Raw genomic sequence first — 18974 nt, 5'->3', positions numbered from 1 at the left:
TTTTTGCTTCTGCAGTGCTTGTACCTATGGCAAGAACATTGACCTGGTCAAATTTCTTCTTGATCAGAATGCTGTGAACATTAATCACCGAGGAAGAGATGGGCACACAGGTAAGACTACTGTCTACCCATGACTATCAGTTCTCAAGAACAGTGTTGAGCCAAGAGGGAGCAGCAAGCTGATAGTGGTCAAGCCCCAGTGGATGGGGTGTTTTTATCAATTAGAATCGTTTAGAATTAATGGTAAATGACAATATTAAAAATCAGATTGAATGTTACTCAGCACCCCTCCCCAATTGTGTTAAAACCTGCATACAATCTTTGCATGCTGTGTTCCCTCCATCACAATAGGTTAATGAACATGACATTTCTCTGCCTTTGGTTTGATGCTCAAGAAAAATACTGGTTGAACTCTTGATTGTTATTGTTGTAAAGGCAATATTTGTTCTTGATAAATATTGTAGAAAGAGGAACGAAAAATTAAAAAACACTCCAAGTTAATACAGTCAATATGGAAGGCTGCCTAGACTAGAGTCCCTTTATTACTGAATATATCACCTGTTTTCTCAATAATAAAATTAATTCTTCATTACATACCAATTACAGATTTATATCTCTGGAAATAATCCTGTTTGTGGAGTAACTCTTTTGACATCAAAGGATTTTTTTCTTTCTTCTTTTCCTCCTTTTGTTCTTTTTCATCACAGGATTACACTCTGCTTGCTACCATGGCCACATCCGCCTGGTTCAGTTTCTACTGGATAATGGTGCAGATATGAATCTAGTTGCTTGTGATCCCAGCAGGTCTAGTGGTGAAAAAGATGAGCAGACATGTTTGATGTGGGCTTATGAGAAAGGTATGTTTTTAATCATTGCATCTCTGCAGCGACACATTGAACCGTGTGCATAGATTATGTCAATGCATCAATAATTTCTTTGCTTACATGACACAAACCCTCCCACTTCCTCTGTAGATTGTACGTAAGGCTCTGGGGACTTGGATCAAAGAGTCCAGTGGGCCATTATTAGAGAAAGCAACTTTTGGGCTGCAAATGAGCTGATATATTCTCAGCCTTGCTGAAAAACGACTGGCCTGCTGTAATTCTAAGCTCTAGAGAAACAACACAGAGATAGGTGACCATAGCAGAGCGGTCTAATAGTTGGGTTTTATATCTTAGAGAAAATGTTGATTTGTGTATATATGTATTTTGTATGTATGTGTATATATATGTATTTATGTGTGTATATATCTATGTATTATATATGTGTATTTATGTATGTATGTATGTATGTATGTATGTATATGAAAGGGAAGCACTTGTCAGTTTAAGCTCTGCTAAGGATTTCTGTGTTATAAAACAAGGGAGAGGTGACACCAGACACACAGCTCTCACCTTAAAAGGAATAAGAGAGTTTATTCCAGAGCTAAATGGAGCAACCATGGCCCAGAAACAGAGATTTAGGTTATTGCAATACCATATTTCAATATGTTAATAGTTTTGTGAAGTTCTTGTAGCAACAGAACAAAATAAAGTCATAAACTATGACATATTTTCACATACATTGGTGAGATTATCAGATGGACTTGTTATAGTCATGTAAGGATGTCTCTAAGTGTCCAATGTGATGTGATGCCATCCGTAGCCTTTGGTTTTGTAGAACCCAAAGGGCTGTTTGCATACACTAAAAGAGTTTGCCTAATAGACATGAGAATTTTATGTCATGCACAGAGGTGGGCAGTGAATAGCATGAGATCTATCTTGGAGTATGGTTGATAAACTCAGTGATACTCAATTGGAGAAAACCCGTTTCCCATTTGCTACTATGTATCAATTGTAAAGAGCTTCTTGGTTAAGGGTAGAAGAACCCTGTGTCCACTTCCTCTTTTATGATCTGGGACCTGTCAGGCTTGAATCGCAGGTCTTAGGTGAGCTGCAATAATCTCTGAATTTATATGTCTGTCAATTCTTTTCCTTGGAATCACCCCTCACTTCTGGGCTTTACAATCTTTCTACCTGCCCCCCCCCCCCTTGCTGAATAGATCCCAGGGATATAATGTAAAAGGGTTGATAAATACATTCCGTTATATACTCAAATCTTTCCTGCTCTGTACAATATCCAGTTCATGGGTGTGTCTTAATTTCAATCTATTGCATCAAGAGGCTTCAGTGATGTGCACTGAAAGGCACCAATCCATGTGTATAGCAGTATGTTATTAGAAACTGTTTTATTGCCATATCTCTTTAGCAAATGACAGTAGTGGGGTTTCTCTGAGCATATGTCCCATCTAGCATCAGATTCCTGGTCACTTAAGCAGTGCTAGGTATGGGTTCCATGTCACAGAATTGGTCTTAAATTTAATCAAAAAGTGATTGACCACTCTTATAACATTTGTACCACTACTGAGCCAATATATCTTGCAGGCAGGTCACGGAGTTTTTAGATTACCTTTCTTCTCCAGTAGAGTACTTTACTGGCTTAGGAAAGCCAGTCAGAAATATGATGCTTCTAGTTGGTCAATAACTTGATTTCTCCATGTTGGATGACATGAGTCAGTACTGTCTTCATCCATATGGCTTTTCCATGCCTTGCAAAATAACCAATAGCCTTGGCAATGAGCTGTGATATTGGCCAACAACTCAACAACACATAACAAGGTTCTGGCACTTGAGGTGTTACTTGGTGGCATGAGATGTGTATTTGGTGATTTCATTTAGATCCCTTCCATATATGTAGATGGTTTAGAAAGCTTCTGCAGTGGCAGGCTTCCGTATAATTTTCCTTATGGCCTTCAGCTGTCCTTGTCCTTCCCCAGATTCTCTCCTTTGCACAGTTTTCTTATCACCCTCCCAATTTAATCCTCTATTCTAGTTTCCTCTTTGAAATTGAAGATATTTAAAGTATATATAAAGTAAGTTGCTCATTCTCTTTTAAGTGTGAGAATCCTCAAAGATCGCACTGACATACAAATTTCGAAGAGGTAGGTTGTCTCAGCTACAAAGTTGATCTAGAAGGTTTGGGGTCTGAATAGGGCCATTAATGAGAATAGAGATGGAGTTTGAAGGATGAAATGTGGAACTACTGTAAGCATAGAGACAGAGAGGCAGAAAAATACACAAGCCTGAAGTTGGCTAGTGAAAAAAACGATGCAGGATTACTTTTATACAGAAGAGTCAGTAAAATAGTGGCAAACCAACAAACACTATATCCTTGCAAAAGCTGCATCCACATAGCTCAGCGGATTCACCCAGAACCCAAAGAAAACTTTTCACAGCACCCAAGCCCCATAATCTCCTTTAATCTCCTTTAATAATAATAAAATCCTGATAATCCCTTTAATCCCTTCCCCCATGAAGCCAGCACAGCCTTTTTCTCTGACTAATGGACATGTGCTATGATAAGTTTAACTGTATCTGGTTCCTGTTGGCTACAATTTGGGAGATCAACCCATCTCTCTGCAGGCACCTGTAGACCCCTATTCATATCACTGCTTAGTGAAAGGTTTTGAGGCAGTATTACAACTCATTCTACTGATACTGCTATCCATGAGCATTGGACACATTTCAATTTCAGTTTAGAGCTTTCAGAACTCACTTGTGCGTGTTCAGTGCGTCTCTTGATGAATATGAATGTACTTCCATGAGGTAATGTAAGACCCGAAGAGCCTTACTTCTGGGATGTCCTACTCATAGAAACACAGAGATGGATATCGATGCAACAAGCATGAGCTTTATTGATCCAGCGTGCTGGGGCCATCCTGCAATCGGGGCAGAGGCAACCCCCAATATTCCAAGCACACAGTTTTTATACAGTTATTGAGGTAGACTTTGGTAGCAGCATGTATTAGTTTACACCCATTTGAGGCCCTCTCTGCCCTTTCTCAGGGTTTGTGGCCCCAGGCAAGGTGTGGTCTTAATCTCCAGAAGGGGGAACTGAAACATTTTTGGTCATTATCTGTACCTGCCCTGCCCTGAGATTGGGTTGTAAAGTTTGTATTGCTGGGACATTCCAGGGAGTATACATTCCTGGCAAAGTCTTTCAGCAACCATCTTATGTTCTTCTCTAAGGTCACACAGTATCAAAGCTTTCTACTTTGTGTTTAAGAGCTCCAAGTAGCTCTATCTTTAAGCATCAGCCAGGAAATATTCCACAGTTAAAGCTTAGAAGGCCTCACTAAGTTCCTTTTGCTCTACACATCATGTCTGCACATGCATTCTCATTCTTGCTTTCTCAAGGGCTGTGGGCTTCAATGAAGTAGGATTTGCTCCGCATTCCTCTCCAGAAAGCAGCTCTGAAGTTGATGCTGCACCTAGCTCTTTACAGAGCTTCACTCTGCTTGTCCCTAGTTGATTGGGAGTGATAGTCTAACTCTGGTTTTATTTATTTTATTTTTTGTTGGAATCCACTTCTCACAAAACAGTGAATCATGACACTGCCCTCTAAGCAAAGGACAGCAGAAACCCTGTCGTTCAGAGGGCCTGCCCACTCAGCTCTCTAGCACTGGTTCTTTCTCTTATGTCTGTTTGCCCAACTAATGTGCCAGGCACCAGCATGGATTTTCATAATTACTGTGAACTTTAACAAACTGAATGTTAGTGCCCAGGAGACAGATGGATGGTTTGCATATGTTCTGGGGCAAAGCGAGTCAGACCATTGTTGCTACCATTCTCTGGCATTGTTTGCATGTGCTCTGGAAAGACTGGCACAAGCCTTGCTAATACTGTCAGTGGGAAGAGGTTTCTGTTTGTTTTCAATAAAGATACGCTGTATTTTGTCCCTTGGAAAGTGTAGCCGCCAGCGACCACAGGTTACTTGGGTTCCGAAAGGAAAGATGGGGCTTAGTGGGTAGGACGGTGAGAGAATGAGACCAAAACAAAATTTCTGATCAAAGCCCAATGTTTACTTAGGAGTCTGAGTTTATAAAGAGCTGGACCTATTCCCCACTATACCAGGATCTTGTCGCCTCTTCAGCATCTTGTTGCTTTGTCTGGAGCTGGTCAGGAAGACAGGCTCAGCCACTCAGCAGGTGGTGGCTCCTTGTAGGAAGCTGCAGATATGGCAGGACAATAGACTTCATCTAGGTTGGAAAGCTCCACTCTAGGTGGACTAGCCAGCTGTGGCAGAGCAAGGTCTGAATTAGCCTGCTCCAGGCTGGTGGGAGGGTACAAGAGAGGGGATCTTCAAGTTAATTGATGGCTTTAGAAATAGACTCTTCCATGCACAAATGAAGAGGAAGTTGGAGAAACAGTGAGGTCCAAGAATTCACGCTGTATTTATCATAAGAGATTTTTTTCAGAATGTCCCTACCTTACCCCAGGAAAGAGAAGCTAGGCAGGGACTTCACAGACAGAGTCTCTGTTTGAAAAGACACTTATACTAGTTATGGGAGTCTGACCTAGGGTAGTAAGAATATGGCCCAACATAAAACCCCAGCTTACTCCAAACACTATGAAAGGTTATTTTGTGATGTTTCTCTCATTCAGTTGTACAATTCCCAAGCATGAACTTTGTGGATGACAATGTCATGTGGCAATGACAAAACCCTGGGCACCCTGACTATCTCATCTAAGACTACACTCAGGATAGAACAGCATAGTTCATCCTTCTCTATGCCATGTGTGTGTTAATGGCTCTAAAGCAGACATTTTAGCTTACCCCAGCTAAATTTTAGCCAACCTTCACTCACTATTCTAATATAATAACTTCAGAAGTGCTTTAAGTGTCTAGAATAGTAAGTTGTTCTTCTTCAGTACTCCCTGAAAAGTTGATTCACCCTGGTTTTGTGGGACCTATGGCTGGATGTTGTCTATTTACACGAACCTTTCAACACATGGAGACCAAAATTAATGTTGGGAAGAGGTTCCCTGCTGACCTTGCTTCTCCACTGAAATCTCCTGATTGAGAACTAGCCACGTTGAGCCGGGCTGCACCGAGACCCAATTTTACAGTATTTACGGTGTTCCTCCTCCTGAAAGGAAAGGCAGGGATGGCAGTCTCTCTTGGGTTCACTCTGCCCTTTCCCTGGTGTACAAAGGACTTGTATAAAACAATTTTAAATTGTGCTGAAGAAGTAGCCAGCAGCCTGGTTATGTTCAAATCCTCTGCCCTAAGAAGCAGTACGGAAAACACATTGTAAAGATATACACAGAATCTTACACCATTCATTAAAGATGAAACTGCTAAATGAAAAGACCTCAGGCAATGAGAATTGAACCCGCAGCTCAGTGGCTTGTCTGGCAGTTAGATTTGAAACGGCTGCCTTGGACAAAGGAGAGCACTCTTTTATGTCAGGCTGTTCAGGGTCAGAAAATAACCCAAACTAGACACAGAACTAAAAACTCTTGATTTGCTTCAGTGCCCACACCAGTTAAAGTAATTTACAGAAGCTCCTACCCCAATATTTAATTACCCACAATGCAATATTTATATGCAGCAGAGGTGCCATAATTTACAGTGACAGGAAGCTGGGGTTGGAGAATTAGGAGTAAGTGAGCAAAACAATAAAACTGGAGGCCCCTGTCCTGAGATACATGCTTTGTTTATTCCTTCTGACAAGGGGAATGAGACATGAATTATTTATAGTAAGTGTGCTATCACGTCCTCTCTAACTGAGTAATGAAATCTCATAGTCATGATTTTCTGTAGGTTGTAGCCCATAAAAAGTAGCTGAGGGATGAAGGTGAGGAGGAATAGAGGTAAGAAGTAGTAGATTCATGAACCATTCTGGAAACGTTCATTCATATATCCTGAAGTCCTCAAGTAGCTTCCGTGTTGAATTCTAAGGTAGCTAGAGAGCAGGTGTGTGGTTGGCGAGCCTGGGGCGGCATGCTAGAGTGGACCGAGAGCAATGGGGAGAAGAAGGAAGAGCTAATAAAAACTTGAGGTGGATTTTTAAACCTGTGTGGATTTCTACTCTCACTTCCTTTCACATATTTAGTTACTCTTTGAAATATATACTATTAACCATGATTTAAGTGGACAGATTTCATTGTTATTATAAATATTATATACAAATATTTTCTGAAGTATAGTTGCTATAAGTATTGTGGTATTTAAACTGGGCAGACAAAGACTCACGTTTGTCATATCTATGTAGTGTATGCTTATATAAATGTATGATCCAAAATCAAAGCAGTCTACTTGCCTTCATTTGGTTCATTGAAGAAGAGCTCATTCTGTACCCTAGACTACTCTGGAATGCAATTTCTACTCCAGGCCAGCCTAGAACTCAGAGCAGTCCTCTTAACAACAGCTTTCCAAGTCTTGGATCCAGGGATGAGCCACCACACCTTGCCCACAGAGGCCTTGAAATAGGGGGTGTCTTTCCACTATGAAGAATTTTGGAATTATCCCCTAAGTCACGCCTCCCTGAGACACAGCTGTTCACAGAGAGCAGACAGAATTCTGCTTCACTGCAGAGGTCAGACTTTTGCCCACACAGTGGAAAAGGAGGCCATGTGAAGCACCCGTGCCACCTCACTACCAAATGAGCACAAGAACATCTTCTAATATCTCTCTGCTCTGCCCTAAAACTTAAGATGAACGATGAGCACTGACTTTACCAAATTCTGACAGGAGCTGAGAATGAGACATTTTTAGAACATGATAGGTCCTGGATGCAAATATTCTTTCATCGTTTGCAGTATGCTTTAATATATACGAAATAATCATATATAGTACATGAGAAGGCCTTTGATGCCTCTACTGAGGGGGTTTCTGTCCCTGACAAGTCCACTATACAAAACTTAAACTAGAAAAGCATATGCCAGGTCATGTGACTACTCATTTTTATTTATGGCTCAAAGCACACTACCAGCATTAAGACCTCAAGACTAAAGCAAACGTTGATAATCCCTACTTAAAATATCATTAAAGTAATTTGAAGCTACAGTTCTGATCTGTGTGGCTGTATGACAGAAGGGAAATCTCTTTGGGTATTATAACCCTCTTGACCATGGTGGTGCTTTCAGGCCTTGTTAAGGAAGGAAGACCTTCACTCAGCTTCCTGGCGATTATAGAGGACCCCACTAACAGGTGACCCCTCACTAGGCAACACGTGAATGTGAGATCAATGTTAGACCTCATCAGTATGCTCCTACTGTGCATCCCTCATGAATTCTGTTGCTTGATGGCACCATCCACAGCGTCATTTAATCCAGAAGATACACACACACACATACACACACACACACACACACACATACACACACACACACATACACACACACATACACACACACACATACACACACACATACACACACACACCACACACACACACATATATTTGACCATTTGCCCCTCACCTTCTCACCCAGCACACAGAACCATTTGAATAAAAGTCCCCTCACTCCACTTCAGTATATTTTGTGTCTATCCTTTCCTCTTTATTTTTACCACCATTGTGTTAGTTCAAACCCTGCTTATATCTTTCCTGATTCATCTTAACGCCTTGTTAGCTCATTTTTCTTTTAATACCATTTACACCTATAAATGCTAGCTATAGTCTGCTTTCAGTGACACACAACCACCTACAGGAAAAAGTCCTGCTTGATATCATGCCCAGTGCACTTCGTGCTTCACAACCATTGTGGGCAGTTACTCTTGTCATAAGAGTGACATGTCAACCATTGCCACATTGACTAGGACACTAGTGTTTTTTCAGTGTGCACTCTGTGTCAAGCAGGTTCCAAACCTGAGTTACTGTTCTGTGTAATGACGCAGAGGAGCAGCGAATGTTAATAGAATGGTAACAAAATCTCTTCTTTCATTGTTCAACACACCTGGTCCTCTCTCTTCCTTCCCATGCCTCAACCATCTTCTCCACCAAATCTTGACTTAGGTTTTTAATCTCTGCTTCACCTTCATGGATATGTGTATGAATCCTCTGTAAGCCAAAGCCCTGCCTGCACCTCAGCCTCAGAAACGCCAGCCAGGGTGAACGTTTTGTTTGCCACATGTACATCTGTTTTCCATTTCATCCTAAAACACCTTGTCCTTACTAACCGCAGGCTTTTGTATAACAAATTTGGGACTGTCCTTGTCTTCCAGAAACTAAACTCAGTGGCTGACTCCTAACAGAAGTTCAGGGCATGCTTGTTGAAATGACACCATGAAAGAAGGAGCCATTAGATATGGCAATCTGTTCCAGGAGCCAGTACAGGGCATCTTGTGAGCAATGCTTTCAGGAATACTAATTATGGCTATCCTGTTGACTCTGTAGCTATGTCTATAAGAGAGAGACCTGACTTAACTGCTGAGTCTCTGTCAATTTTCAGCTTTAATTTTCAATACAACACAGCCTGGAGTCATCAGAGAGGAAAGTCTCAACAGAGGAATTGCCTAGGTCCAATTGACCTGTGAGCATGTCAGAAGGCATCCTGCAATGACGGGCTATGGCCTAGAAGTAAAAGCCAAGCAAACTTTTCTGTCCCCACACTACTTTTCATTAGATTGCTTTATCACAGCAACAGAAAGGACACTAGAAGAGAAATCGGTGCCAGGTATGGGTGTTGCTGTGGTGGACCAATCTGCTTTATTTAAGGAAGTGTTTGTACTCTGGGCTAGGAAAACCACTGGGTGTTTAAAGCTCATCGAGCTACTTCCATGAGAGCTTGGAAGATAAGAGTGCGGACAGAAATGCAAACAAAGAATGCCTTGCTCATGAGGTTCATAAGGAAGTCAGGGCAGAAATCAGGAGGCAGAAGCCACAGGACACTTGGGGAGCTGGCTCTCTGCCTTGCTTCCAGGTTCTTGCTTAGCTAGCTTTCTTGTACAACCCAGGACCACTGCATTAAGAGTGGTGCTGTTCATGGTGATCTGGGTACTTCTGCATTACTAATAATCAAGGCAATTCTCTACAGACATGACCATAAACCAATCTGAGTTAGACTCCTTGATTAATGCTTTCTTCACATATAACCCTAAGCTATGTCAAATTGACAAAGCCAGCTAAGACAGCCCTCATATTCAAGTAAGTAAGCAGAAGACTTTTGCAGACTCCCCCAGCCTCAGACTTTTGCAGACTCCCCCAGCCTCCCATTTCTATGCATTGGAATGGCATTTTACTCTGGCCAGAAGCTTTTCCTCTCTTTGCTTATTTAGCTCACCTTACCTTTCAAGTTCAGCTTGTAACTCATTACATAGCCCTTCCCTAGCTAGACCCCACAGGCCATGCTGGGGTATTGCTGAGATGTCAGCTCTCAGCATCTTCTGTTTTCCTCCTAAAGCTTGGCTAAGTAAAATTAAAGTAATGTTTATGGTGTAAACAAGGCACCACAATTATTTTCCTTTGCTGCTAAGTAGCATTGCTGTAAAAGTAAGGAAGAGCTTGATTTCAATAATGTATTTATTATACCTATTATTTTATCCCTTCAACAGAAATACACTGGCAGCTAGTCAATGGGTGCTGTGCCAAGAACTGAGGTAAAGCAATGAGAAATACAGGTAGTATCTTCATGCCTTAAGTAAAGCCATAGTTCTAGTATGAGGAGACAGACCAAAACCAAAAAAGAGGGAACTACTAAGATAATTGCTTTCAGTAAAGTAAGAGTGAAATGTGTAGTAAAGTAATGTGTTTAAGGACATTGTCTAATACTGAACAGTCAGAGAGGCTTCAGTGGGAAGAACGAGGAGCTGGCTTCTGACAAGTGTGTGATAAATGGTCAAAAAGGAAGAGAAAACAGAGAGGGCAAATGTAGTGAGAGGGAAGCAACAGAGGAAGGAGAGTGGGGTGTCTTAGCGATCACAATGTCATAGCAAATGCTTATGCTTGCCAATCCCTACTGGTGCTGAAGGGTGGGTGGCATTTTCACCTCATGATGCAGGAGCAAGTCAAAGGGCAGGCGGGTCTCAAAGCACAGGTAAGTTATGAGAAGACACAATGAGCTGGGATTCTTTTCACCATCGGTCTTATGGACAGCGTGAGGTCAAGACCCTCTGCGGGTCATGAATCTGTAGAAGGGCAGACTTCAGAAGTCATCACCTGACTCCACTCCTCAGAGCTTCCAGGAAATGAGGTTTTGTATGGAAAGAAGTGCACAGAGACACTGGGCTAAACCTCACACGCGTCATTGCTGAGAGTCGGGCTCTCTGAGTCACTCGCTCTGGTACAGAGCTGTGGTTGTGCCTTGACTCATCTGGACAACTAAAATGCAAGAAGTCAGCAAAAATCCCCCGAATTTGGGGTGGGAGATGGCTCGATGGGTGTGGTGCTTACCATGTGATCATGGTGATTTGCATGCAGTTCCCAGAACTCACTTTAAAATGGCAAGCGTGTGCGATCCCAGCACCAGAGGACAAAGACAAGCGGGTCACTAAGGCTTGCTGCCCAGACCAAGAGCAGTGAGTTTACCTGTAAACTGATAGACCTTACTTGGTGAGCTCCAGGCACATTTACCTTTGGCTCGTGCACACACACACACACACACACACACACACACACACACACACACACTCACGCACACTTTCCTGCCTTACAGAGTTAAATCCCCATCTCTCTTCCAGTCTTTGAACACAAAAGGTCTCAATCCCAGACTCCGGGTGGTGTAGCCATCACTACCCTCACTCTGCTGACCTTCATGTCTAGTCTTCAACTAACTCTCAGGCAAGGAGAAGAAGCACTGTCCATTGCCTCTGGGTTGAAATGGCAAGGGTGCAGAGATGCTACGAGAAAGTTAAATTTTCTTCTTCAAGAGCCATGAAGACTCAGCTAGATTTAAGACCATGTTACATTACTGTCCTTCCACCCTAACATCTCTGGAGACTGGCTTACATCTCACAAACCTAGAAAGTAACAGAACTATTCAACAAGAGTAAAAGTTACAAAGTCAAAATTGCCAAGTTCCCTGCTACAGACACTGAAGCTCTGAACATGCAGACTGCTGTCATAATTGAGCTGGTAACACAGCAACTTGACATCTGTTTGGGATACTTGAATATATACACTAAATTCTTAGCTATAGGAGAACACTTTATTTAATCAGTGGAAGCTTGGTTATGTCTGTATGTGTTGGCCTTAAGTATCTGCCTGTCCACTGTCAGAGCCTTGGCTTTATGCGTCAGTTGATGACACTCCAAAGTGAATTTCTGCTTCTCTCCCTGTGATCAGGCTTGGGAGTATGCCCTGGAGCTTGTGGTTCCTTCCTTTCCTGTTGAGGGCTCGTCAGAGTGCTTCCAGCAAAGGATTCTTCCCTACACTGTGCCTTCAAAACTGTCAGCAGGAGGAAGGAGATGAGGCAGAGCAGAAGGAGCCTCTTGGCACCTCCCTGGCAGCCTCTTGCTTATCACCAGCCAGGGCCCAGGCACTCATTAGGCTCTAGATAGAAATTATTCCAAAGAAAATGCCAGAAAATCGTGCCACCATACTGGCAGGAAATTAAAACTACTCATAGCAAGTGGAGCCAAGAGAGCTTTTACGATGAGAGGAACATGAAGGGTGTGATCAGCTGCTATCTCAGACAGTCAGGATTCATGATGCTGATCCTGATACACTGGGTGAGCAACTGTGCTGCATCCTAATCCATCCAATGGGGGAGCACCAACACTGCATCCTGATCCAATGGGGGAGCACCTATATTGCATCATAATCCACTGAGTGAGCACCCATACTGTACCCTGATACATTGGGGAGCATCCATACTACATCCTGATCCCCTGAGGGAGCACCAAGGCTGAGGCAAGGTGATCCACTGGAAGAACACCCAGGCTGCTTCTTGATCACTGGAAAGCACCCAGGCTGCATTCTAATTCACTGGGGAAGCATTCATACTGCATCCTGGTCCACTGGGCAGGTACTTATACTGCATCCTGACACACTGGGGGAGAGCCCATGCTGCATTCTGATCCTCTGAGGGAGCACCCATAGCACATCTTGATCTACTGGGGAAGCACCCATGCTGCATCCTGATCCACTGACATGCTTCCCCACTCGATCACACTAGTCCTCTTCTCATCAGCAGAGTGAGTTCACAGAGGGGCCCAGAGGGACTGAGAGGGAGATGCTGTGAACTAGGCTCTATTGTGTCTGGATAAATTCTGAGGTATGTGTTGGTGAGTGTCTCCTAGGAGAAACAGAAATAATAAAAAAGATTTTTGGTTTGGCTTTCTTGTTTTTATTTTTCTGGATCCAACTATGTAACAATAAAGTTATTAAGAGAAAGGTTTTCAAATCCGGGCAGGGTCATGGGGTCAATGCCAAACTTTGGAAACTGAATTTAGTAAGAGACAGTTGACAAGGTGATTTGATTCCAAAGATATTGCTTAGTTACTGTTCCATAGCTGTGAAGAGACACCATGACAAGGGAGACTTATGAAGGAAAGCATTTAATTGGGGGCTTGCTTATAATTTCAGAGGTTTATTCTAGTGTCATCATGGTAGGGAATGTGGCAGTGGGTGACTGGCATGGTCCTGGAGCAGCAGCAGAGGGCTCACATGTGATTGGGAAGTTGCAGGCAAAGAGAGAGACTGGATCTGGCATAGGCCTTCTAAATCTCAAAGTCTAGTGGTACACCTCCTCCAGCACAGCCACATCTACTAATTCTACTGAAACACTTCCACTAGCCAAGGACCAAGCATTTAAACGTAAGCCTATGGTGGCCATTTTCCTTTAAATTACCACAGACAGTCCTTCTTACACCCTGATGCTAAAGGAATGATACATAGAAAGGGATACTTGTACTGCTGGGGACTACAGCTCCCAAACTGCCTCATCTGCAGCGAGCCATGTGAAACAAGAAAATGACCCAGGTAACTGGTGGATGCCTGGACTCTGAGCAGGCTGCCTTGCAGGACAAAGGAGAATGAAGCTTACTATTAGACAGCTTTAAAAGAGAAGTTTGTCCTTTTTTATCCCACTGAGCCACTGACCCACAATGTGCAGGAGGACAGCAGAAGTCAGGTCACAGGAGTGTGAAGAGAACTCAGCACCATTGCTTCTGGCCTTTGGGATCTGGGAGGCAGGCATTAAACCCAGGTTTATGAGTACACTTTAAAAGCCAGAACTAAAAGGCAGAGAAACTGATTACATTTTGGCTTATCAATGAATATCAAAGATCCACCTGTTTCCCTTTTCCTTGACCTGGGATTATTGACGCACTCGCCCACGGTTCTTTACCCAGGTACTTGTAATCTAAACTCAGGTCTCATTGTGGTGAAGCAATCTCTATAATGGACTGAGCCATCACCTTAACCACATGCTGTGTTAGTTAATGTTTATGCCAGTCTTACAAAGCTGTATGTTATTTCTAAGCTAAATACTAAGGTCTTGTTCTTTTACATATGAAAAAAATAAAAAAAGGACCTTTATCTCTTGCCATGAACAAAATACAACTCAACACGGGCTCAAGACACAAAAGTAAGACACAAAGCTATGAAACCACTAGAAGAAAACGTAAGTAATGGCCTTCCTTGCCTTGGTCTGTGAAGTGCCTTTTAGGTAGGTCATTAAAATGCACAGATAAAGAAAATTTGGACAAATGTGATTGCAGAAAGTGAAACTCATTTTTTCCTGCCAAATCACGGAGTTATATTTTATTCTACACTGATACATAATATAAATTCATCCACTTAAAAATAAAAGTCCATCACAAATCATTTTGGCAGGTCAAGATATCGTAAAGTCTAATTACAGAATTTCAAAAATAAATTCTATACATTTTCAAGTATCAGCAGTAAATTTTTATTTCCTATCTTAGGTTTCTATAGTTAACCAATGAATTTCTTTCCTATTCGGGGCTGGAGGTAATGGCAAATTTGTTTTTGAAATGTGACAAAATAAAATATAATAAGATGAAGAAAAACTATTATATTAGAGTTGGAAATGGCAACTCAACAGAAAGAAGAGACCCAAGAGCAGGCAAAAGAATCAAAGACCCATTTTTTCTCACAGTCAGGAGAGACTGAAAGATAAGTACTAAGCTGATACATCTCTATGCAAAGAGGACCTGTAAGCTTTATACTTGCTACATCAGTCTCTCTGAGCTCATATGTGCCCTGACTAGGTGATTCTGAGGGCCTTGCTCTGGTGTTCTCTGGCTCTTACAGTATTTCTGCCTTATCTTGTGTTGTTTTTACTGAGCTCTGTGAGGAAGCATTTGACTAAGACCTCCAATTTAGGTTTTCTCTGTTCATAATGTCTGGCTGTGGGTCTCTGCATCTGCTCCCATCTGCTGTGGGAAGAAACCTCGTCAGTGTTGACTGACAAGACACCAATCTATAAGCATAGAAGAATATCTTTAGGAATCATTTTCTTGATGTTTTTTGAGCAGTAGTGTTTGATTTTACCCCAGGTCTCTGGGATATATTTTGGATGTTAGTCTTCTATCAAATGTGGAGTCAGTAAAAATATTTTCCCATTTTGTAGATTGCTGCTCTGTAGGATTGATGGCGTCCTTTGCCTCATAAAGCATTTGGGTTTCATGAGGTCCCATTTAATAATTATTGACCTTAGTGACTACATTATTAGTGTTCTATACCAAAAGCTGTCTCCTGGGCTAACGTGTTCAAGGCTATTCCCCACTTTCTCTTCTCTCAGTTTCAGTATATTTTTTCCCAGTCTGCTTTTATATCATTCTAGGTACATCCAAAAAACTTCATCCGTTCTTAGATCAAAGACAAAGTAATTGAGTGAAGTAGTAAACAAGGAGATTACACAAGACAGTAATCAAGCAAAGTAGTAAGCAAAAGAACCACACATGGTGATAGTTAAGTAAAGTAGGAAGCACAGAGATCACGGAAGGTAGGAATTAAGAAAGTAGTAAGCAGAGCCCCATGGTCACTGTTTCTAATATTCTTACCTGAGCCTACTTCCTTGTCTGAGCCCAATGACAAATGCCAAATTCCTAGAGGCAGCACCAAATCTCTCATCAGGTTTATAGTATTAGTACAACTGTGACCTCATAAAATGTATTTGGCAATGTCCTTTCTGTTTATATTTAGTGGAATAATTTGAGTAGAATTGGTGTAACGCTTTTTGGAAGTCTGGTAGAATTCTAGACTAAACTAAAATGATCTGGCCTTAGACTTTTTTGGGGGGTAGGGGTTGGAAAATTTTTAATGACTGCTTTTCTCATGAAGGGTTGTAGGTATGTTTAAATTATTTACAAGATCTTGATTCTCAATAGGTAATACATATTGAGAAAATTATCTTTTTCTTTTAGATTTTTCAATTTGGGTTCTACAGGCTTTTAAAATAATCTATGGTTCTCTGGAATTCCTAGGTGTCTGTTGTTATGTCTTGCTTTTCTTTCCTTTCTTTTATTCTATATAGAAAATGTAATCAAAGAAAAAGAAACAGGTATTAAATAAATATATTGGATATTTTTAGTAATTATTTGATCTTAATGATTTATGTTGATTTGTTACAACAGTCCCTATTAGATTAACTTCAAGAAAATTCCACCTGTAGGTAGAACATTTTTAGCACATTGAAGCTTTCCTATATAATAAAATGATAGGTGCAAGCCATTATATACTAGTCAACATTCATTGATGTGTAACAACAAAAGTTGCATCCTAAGGTGAACAACGGAGCTTATCTAACAATAAAGTAGTAAAGTACTAATAGTTAACACATTGATCTCACCAGTACAAGACATTAGATAGAGGGGAAATTGTTGCATATTGATGGTCAAGATAAACTCTGCATATATTCCACACAGTTTTAAATTTTTTATTAATTATTTTATTTATTTATATTATAAATGTTGTCCCCCTCCCAATCCACTCCCCAGAGTTCATCTCCTTCGCTTCTGAGAGGGTGCACCCCTCTGGCCATCCCCCTTCCCTGGAGCATCAAGTCTCTACAGGATTAGGCCCATTGTCTTCTACTAAGGCCACATAAGGCAGTCCTCTGTTACATGTCTCCTTTTTCAATTCTGATTTTGTTCATTTTGATATTCTCTCTCTTTCTCTCTTTCTCTCTCTCTCTCTCTCTCTCTATCTATCTATCTCATCTCTGCCTTTTAGTTAGCTTGGAAAAATGTGTATCTATCTTGTTGATTTTCTCAAAAAAAAAAAAAAACCCAACTCTTTGTTTCATTAATTCTCTGTATTCTTTCCTTTGTGTCTATTTTATTTTTTCCAGACTTCAGTTTTATTAAATATTGCCCTCTTCTCCTCTTAGCTATGATTACTTCTTTTTGTTTTAGATATTTCAGGTGTGCTATTCATTTGCCTGCATGAGACCTCTCCAGTTCTCTAATGTAGGCACTTAATGCTATGAACTTTCTTGTTTTTTTATATTCTTTTGTGTTTGAGTGACATGTTTTGTAAATATTTGTTAGCTCCAGCATTTCTCTGCTGACTTTTTGTCTGGATGACCTGTCCCTTGGTGAGATATTGAAGTCTTATACTATGAGTGTATGAGGGTTAATAAGTGATTTTAGCTGTAATAGTGTTTCTTTTATAAGCATGGGTATTCTTGGATTTGCCCCATAGAATTTTTCTTTAATGAGTATGCATGTTCTTCCCAATCTCTTTTGATTAGTTTTAGATTGGAGTTAATTTTGTTAGATATTAAAATGGACCAGGTTACTTCTTAGGTCCATTTTCTTGGGAAATCTTTTTCCAACGTTTTACCCTGAAGTAATGTCTATCCTTGGTGTAGAGGTGTATTTCTTGGATGCAGCTGAAGGATGAGTCCTGTTTTCACATTCATTCTGTTAGTGTGTGTTTTCATTGGGGAATTAAGACCATTGAGAGGAATTAATGACCAGTGACTGTTCAGTCTTATTTTTGTTTGTTTTGTTGTTGTTGGTGGTGGTGGTAGTTGTGTATACTCCCTTCATTTTATTTTTCTGGTATAAGATATGTATTTTTAATATTTTCATGTATTTGATTAACCTTCTTAGGTTGAAGTTTTCCTTCTAGTACCTTTTGTAGGGCCACATTTATACTTACATATTGTTTTAATTTGGCTTTAATTTGGAATATCTTATTTTCTCCATCAATGGTAACTGAAAATTTTGTTGGGTATAGTAATCTGTACTGGCATCTAAGATTTCTTAGAGTCTGAAGGATATCTGTCCTAGCTCTTCTGGCTCCCATAATCTTGGTTGGGAAATCAGGTGTAACTCTAACAAGTCCGACTTTATATGTTACTTGGACTTTTTCACTTGCTGATTTTAATAATGTTTTTTTGTTCTGCATGTTTAGTATTTTGATTGTTATGTAGTAAGGGAACTTTCTTTTCTGGTCCACTATCATTGGTATTCTGTAAGCTTCTTATACTTTTACCGGCATATCTCCTTTAGATTGGGAATTCTTTTTCTTCTTTGATTTTGTTGAAAACGTTTTGTAGGCTTTTGAGCTGGATTTCTTGTCCTTCCTTTATACCTATTATTCTTGGTTTGGTCCTTTCAAAGTGTCCCTGATTCCCAGAATATTTTGTCTCAAGAGTTCTTTAGATTTGCCATTTTCTTTGACTGATGTATCCATTTCTTCTATTGTACCTTCAGGGTCTGAGATTCTCTCCTTCATATCATGTAATCTGCAGGTAAAGCTTGCTTCTGTAGTTGCAGTTTAAATTTGTAAATTCTCATTTCCTGAATTCCTTCAGTTTGAGTTTTCATTATTGATTACATTTCCAATTTCAAGTCTTAAAAGTTTTCTTTATTTCCTTACACCGTTTGTATTTTCCTGGATATGTATTTATTAATTTCTTCTTTAGGGACCTCTATCATATTTTAAAGACTGTTTTAAGGTATTTTACTTGTCTTTTAACTGTCACAGGCTGGCCGATCTGGGCCTTCCTCAACCCACGGGAGAAACGGGGTCCTAGTCAGGTCGACGAGGCATAGGCGAAGAAATGATGGCAGAGACGACACATGAAGTACAGGATCTGAATGTATTTCTTAAAAATGGTATCAGACTTTTACAGTCATAGCACAAGAGAAATGGTAAATCTGGCAGCTCAGCAGTTGAGGTACATCTGAAGCCACCTGAAACACACTGAGTCTAAAACAGCAGCTATCTCC

The 18974-nt window shown here is 40.8% G+C and overlaps 1 protein-coding gene across 1 annotated transcript in view; it reads left to right on the top strand.

Annotated features, from left to right (window-relative positions):
* Positions 1–18974, top strand: part of Tnni3k (TNNI3 interacting kinase) — a 274985-nt gene that overhangs the window by 83426 nt on the left and 172585 nt on the right. Inside the window, exons 10-11 of the mRNA XM_031375950.1 lie at positions 16–110; positions 707–856. Of these exons, the coding sequence (XP_031231810.1) occupies positions 16–110; positions 707–856 (245 nt within the window). The remainder of the gene's footprint in view (positions 1–15; positions 111–706; positions 857–18974) is intronic.

This window comes from Mastomys coucha, unplaced genomic scaffold (assembly GCF_008632895.1).
Source record: "Mastomys coucha isolate ucsf_1 unplaced genomic scaffold, UCSF_Mcou_1 pScaffold16, whole genome shotgun sequence".
Taxonomy (NCBI): domain Eukaryota; kingdom Metazoa; phylum Chordata; class Mammalia; order Rodentia; family Muridae; genus Mastomys; species Mastomys coucha.
The sequence above is the reverse complement of the archived record's forward strand: the minus strand, read 5'-3'. Positions and strand labels throughout refer to the sequence as shown.